At 43.1% G+C, this 6,000-nt stretch overlaps 1 protein-coding gene across 5 annotated transcripts in view; it reads right to left on the bottom strand.

The window, feature by feature from the left end:
- Nucleotides 1-715: 715 nt before the first annotated feature.
- Nucleotides 716-6,000, bottom strand: part of ACTN1 (actinin alpha 1) — an 89,274-nt gene continuing 83,989 nt past the window's right edge. For all 5 annotated transcript variants that reach the window (XM_053385140.1, XM_053385125.1, XM_053385149.1 and 2 more), the window contains 2 exons: nucleotides 4,510-4,668; nucleotides 716-2,543 (listed from right to left, as the gene is read on the bottom strand). In XM_053385140.1, the coding sequence (XP_053241115.1) occupies nucleotides 2,385-2,543; nucleotides 4,510-4,668 (318 nt within the window). In that variant the 3' untranslated portion in view covers nucleotides 716-2,384. The remainder of the gene's footprint in view (nucleotides 2,544-4,509; nucleotides 4,669-6,000) is intronic.

The following is a 6,000-nucleotide window of genomic DNA, read 5'->3' as shown; positions in this document are numbered from 1 at the left end:
CAGAACGGAGTAGAAATCATTTTGTTCACCTGAGATACATATAGTATGAAAGTAAAGCAGCTAATGTGGGTATGTGCAGAAAGGTAGTGAATTGTCAAGAAGCTAATTTCTCAAAGATGTTTTAAAACATGCATAAAAGGCCTGCTAGAAGCAAAATATTTTAATTTTATTGCTGCTGCTGGATTTGTGTACAATATTGTAATGACCTTCCAGTTAAATAAAAAACTGATACTATCACAGCAAAATTTAAAAGTGAGGGTACTCTGAAGCAAAGTTCTTATTAACCAGCCCTGGTGCTACTTGGATAACCACAGACAAATATAGGTGTCCCGTGTGAATTTGCAGATTATTGCTCAATAGGGATCTTGTTCTTGGAACAACAATTAAATTACAGTACTGCAGCAAGAATCCCGATCATTTACACAGGCTCAGATACCTTTGGGGAAAAACTGGCAATGGAGAAAAACATTTGTTCCTAACAAAGATGAGAGAGTCTGTGTCTTTAAACAGACACTTCAGCACAGTGCTGCCAGCTTTTCACAGTAGCTGTCTGTGGTACTTCCTCTTGTAAAATCTTCAGGTTTCTATTCACCATCCTTCAAAGCTTCCCTTTCCCCCTCACCCCTGTGTTTAAGAATATGTTGATACACCTACAGAAATGTGGATACGAGAACAAAAACATACACAAAAGCTGGAAGAAGATCCCAAGACAAACTAAACACACAAAATTTATTGGTTTCGAAAACAATTGCTTTAAAGCCAATTGTACATTGGGGGCGGGGGAAGATGTGGATTTCATATCTTCCAATGCCTAGGATTGGAAATAATGCAATGGCTCATCAAATAAGATGAGAGTATTTATAAAATTAAGGCTGCAATCCTATGCACACTTACCTAAGATCAAGACACACTGAATACATTCATACCTCGGGTTGTGAATACAGTCATACCTCGGGTTGTGATCCGTGCGGGAGGCACATTCGCAACCTGCAGCGCCGCGTCTGCACACATGTATGACGTGATTCGGTGCTTCTGCACATGCGTGAGCACCGAAACCAGGAAGTAACCCATTCTGGTACTTCCGGGTTTGGTGCGGTCCGCAACCTGAAAACGCACAACCCACAGTGTTCGCAACCCAAGGTATGACTGGACAGTGTGGCTTAACATTGAGTAAACCTGCATAGGACCATGCTGTAATACTGCAGTCCTATACCCACCTAGCTGGGAGTAAGTCCCATTGAACTCCATGGACTTCTGAGTAAGACATGTATAAGACTGTTGTCAGTCACTTAAAAACCTTCTTTAAAACAGGAAAATTGACTGCTAATTATTTCTTTGCTGGAAAAAAGCTGCAAGTTCCAGCAATTTGCATACTTCATGTTTGGTCCAAGTTTATCTTTTGTTATCTTAAGATTATCTCCATTTGAAGCAGTAATACCAGCCACGTAAACATCAATACAATTCCAAAGCAGAGTGGAGGAGGGGAAAGCACTTTGGTGTCTTGCATTTAAGAAAACAGGTAAAACATGAACATCAGAATAATATACAAAAAACCCTCCAAGCGGCCAATGCATTCTGAATAATGTTGGAAAGCCTTTCTGGTTATAGAGAAACAAGTTAACTAGACAAAAGAATGAAGTCTAGATTTGTTATCACAATAAGTTTTCTTTTTAATATGGTCTGTGACAAGCAATATCAAAGATGCCAACTCTCAAGCGCCATGTTTGGAAACCAGACAACTTTCAGCAACAACACAAAGTAGGCATATTGCAATTTTAATTAAATATGAAAACATGAGCTGTGTACATTATTTTTCCCTAAAAAACACAGCAATTTCAAAAAGTTTTATTGTAAAATATTTTCATGAAACAAGTGAACCAGCAATACATGCACTTGTGTGCCTCCGCCTCTTAAAATAAATGTGATAAGGAAATAGAGACAGGTGTGGGGGGAGTGGCGCTGGGCTTGGGAATTTTAGGATGGAACGCAACACGTAACTCCATTTCCTATGTCTGAATGGCAAGAAGAAGAAAAACAAACCGTATACATTTTGTGTAATACTTTTAACATTTTCTATTTATGCTTCAATCTTGGAGAAAAATACTTTTTTTCTGTAATAAAATACGTTTGCTGATATGTAACTTCTTTTTCTGCAGAAAATAATTTTGTAAACCGTCATCTTTTAGGGGCAAGATAAACTGTTTCATTTCAACATTTCCCCCTCTGCTGCCCCCACCCCAAATGGGATCTGGGATCTGAAGTGGAAACAGGAAGGGCAGAGGGAGGGGAGAGAAAAGGCAGAGCAGAGCCCGCTTTGCAAACAGAAAGAAAAGTGCTCCTGGATGGGAGAGGCCAAGGATGTGTGGTGGATAGATAGGTAATAGTTAAAGGTCACTTTCGCCATAGAGAGCTGTAGAGAAAGACATGTAGTCCAGGGCACCAGGTACAGAATCCAGCCCGGTATAAGGTGCCATTCTAGCAATGCAATATTCAGCTTGATCAGGAGGCAGTTCCCGTCGCAATTCATCCACAGTGATATAATTCTGCAAGAGAACAGAGGGGTGTCCTTTTTTATTTTAACTAGATGAGGCAGGCACACTTTTATTAATGTAAATTGAACTTATTTCCATATTAACTAAATACAGTCATATCTTGGAAGTTGAACAGAATCCGTTCCGGAAGTCCATTCGACTTCCAAAACATTCAAAAACCAAATCACGGCTTCTGACTGGCTGCAGGAAGCTTCAGAAGCTGTGGAAGCCCCGTCGGACATTTGGGTTCCAAAAGAACGTTTGCAAACAGGAACAATCACTTCCGGGTTTGCGGCGTTCGGGAGCCAAAATGTCCAAGTTCCAGGGCATTCGGGATCCAAGGTACGACTAGTGGCTTTATTTGATATGCATTTTCTGTGTTTCTGTTGCTTCCCAATTGGGGTGCAGCCTATTTTATAATTTGTAGTATTAGGACAGGGATGAGGAACCTTTTTGGCTCCACAGGCCAGATCCTTATCCATCAACTAATGTCACAAATTACATCAGGGGATCTGGTGTTTTGAAGTCCTGAAAGCAGCAGGTAGCAAGGTGTAGCTAACAGAAAGACCCCCCCGCTTCATTTCAAAGGAAAAAATCTTCCTGTTAGCAGGACCTTGCTGTCTGCCATGCGGAAAACCTACCTGAGCAGGTTCAGGTGTGTGTGAGAGAGTTCCCTGCAGAGAGTTCTCACATGCACCCAGACCAGTCAGGATCACCCTGCCATCAGCCAATGTGCATATGGAGTACAGTGGTACCTCAGGTTAAGGACTTAATTTGTTCCGGAGGTCCGTTCTTAACCTGAAATTGTTCTTAACCTGAAGCACCACTTTAGCTAATGGGGCCTCCTGCTGCCGCCGCGCCACCGGAGCACGATTTCTGTTCTCATCCTGAAGCAAAGTTCTTAACCTGAAGCACTATTTCTGGGTTAGCGGAGTCTGTAACCTGAAGCGTATATAACCCGAGGTACCACTGTACTGCTTATTACCGGAGGCTGCCTTACATCACTTTGGAAAAGTGGTGTTTGCAAATGCTCCTCCTTTTAGCTTGTGGGCAGGTCATCTCAGTGGGGTGGAGGGGAAGACTCCTCTCCCTTATCCGGCTGCCACGACCCCACTGGAGCAAAAAAAGAAGAAGCGTGACCTGCTTCAAACAGCACTTCTGGAAAGAGCTTTAAACTCCACCCATCAGCTAATGAGTAGGGATTAAAGCCTGCTCCCTTGGCTGTATGATCCTGTTCCCTACTGGGAACAGGGAGTACGGCCAAATGCAGGATTAAACCCTGTCTTCTGACCCATCAGCTGACGACACTCATGACCAGTGGTTGTGTGGGTTGGAGGGAAATGGCCTTGCAGGCCAAATTGGGCCAAATTACCATAAGCAAAAACAGGTTATATTAATGTTTCAGCCAACCTGAAATAAATTACAACACATTCCTAAAATCTTTATTTGAAAAACCCAGGTTATATTTTTACATTTCAGCTGTCACGGGGAAGCGCTGACAAGTAGCACACTTCAGCGAAGATCAGAGAGAGACAAGGTCAGACAGGAAACTTGCAGCTAGCAGTTTTATTAAGAATCAGACTCATGGACACTCATGACATATGCTCCCTCAGCATAAGCTGTTGCTTAGGGTGTCTTGCTCCTCCCTAGCTAGTCTATTTTCTGTGTGTCATATCCCTCCCTCTGCCTACAGTGAGTCCCAAGGGACCTTCTCTGTGTCTGCCTAGTTTTCTGCTCTATTACATAAAGCAAGTCCCTTGTTTTGGGAATGGGAGAAGGAGCTGGCAAGTTTTCAACTCAGTATCTCCCAGCTCTCCTCCTCTGGGGTGTGTTTGGTCATCCAACACCAAGACACCAACACCGGCTCTAAATTGTCTTCCACTGCACTCTCCCTGGGGGGCATCTTGGTCAGGCTGTTTCCACCACTCCTGACATCACCAATCCTAAAACCACATAGCGCACAAAAGTCTGAACTCACTTTATCTCCAGCCAGGATCTTGAAAGAAGCCATAACTTGGTCAGCTGTGTCGGTATCTGCAGTTTCCCGGGACATGAAATCAATGAAGGCTTGGAACGTTACTACTCCGATGCGGTTGGGATCTACAATGCTCATAATTCGAGCAAACTCTGCTTCGCCCTGGACAATGAAACAAGAGTTAGCAACAACTCAATCTACTGGTGACAGGAAAGGATGAAATAGGCATTTGTTATGGAAACACACCATAGCCTTTCGCAAACTGGCCACCCCCCAGTGATGTTTTGGACTACAACCCCCATTTTCTTTAACAATTGCTGTTCTGGTTGGGCCTGATGGGAGTTGTAGTCCAGTCCATCTGGAGGGCACTAAGTTCGGGAAGGCTGTTCCAGAGGCATTGAGGATGTAGCACATGAAGAATTAATTGAAGTAGTTTGACTGCATTAGAAGTTATAAGGAAGACAAGCTCATAAATGTTTGGCACCGAGTAGTATTCTCAGCAAAGACACCCAAAGAATGGGGCTGCTACCCCTTATCACAGGTCTGATAAGACAGCAACCAATGGAAGCCAATGGCGTAACTGATTCAGGTAGAGACATTCCTCAAGCTCCAACCAAACACTGCCCAAATGCCATATTATTGTGATGCTGCTGCTGTTGCGTGTGGGCACTGCATGGCACTAAGTCCACAAGAAGCTGCTGTGTAGAAACACCCTCTTTATAGGAAGGGAAACACAATAAAAGTACCCTTGACAGTTTCATGGCTAGGAAACATGGTTTACAAAAGTTGATCTCACTGGAGATTAAGATTCACCATATTTCACATCTTAGAACTGGGTGCTTGAGAAATGTAACGTGTTCACTAGCAACTTCCTTTCCCCTCTTTATAAATTTTGTGGCAAGAATAAGCCTAGGGGCCGATTTGCATGTTATTGCTGAACCCCCCCTCCTTTTTTCTAGCCCATGCAAATGGGCTACGCACATGAGCAGTGTAACATGTGGGGTAGCAAAATTCATGGAATTCAATTGCAGCTTGCATGAATGGGGCAAGCTCCAGACCAAAGATTTGAGATCACAGAGTCTGATGAAGATAAACTCAGTGGCCCTGTGACAGCTAAAATTAGTAGTACTGCCAGATATGAGATTATATTATGAGGCATCCTGTCTCTGTTGATTGAAAGAATCAACAGAGGATAATTTTGGAAAATACACTTCTTTGGAAAATAGCATTGCATTCTTAGTACTACTAATTTTAGCTGCCACGGGCCACTGGGACTTATGGGTGGAATATAGGCAGTATGGGAAGGCACAGACCGTCACCATATCCTATACCCCTTCAATTGATGGCTATAACTAATTTCCCTTCCAATGACTTCTACCAGCATAGCTCCAGTTCCAGAAAAATGTGAGTATACAGTTGCCCTGTGGGATTGCAGTTCTGTGTACACTTTCCTTGGAATAAACCCCACTAGCTACCGTAGGAGTTTCTTCTGAG

This window comes from Podarcis raffonei, chromosome 1 (genome assembly GCF_027172205.1).
Source record: "Podarcis raffonei isolate rPodRaf1 chromosome 1, rPodRaf1.pri, whole genome shotgun sequence".
NCBI classification, from domain to species: domain Eukaryota; kingdom Metazoa; phylum Chordata; class Lepidosauria; order Squamata; family Lacertidae; genus Podarcis; species Podarcis raffonei.
This window is presented reverse-complemented; position numbering and strand designations above follow the sequence as displayed.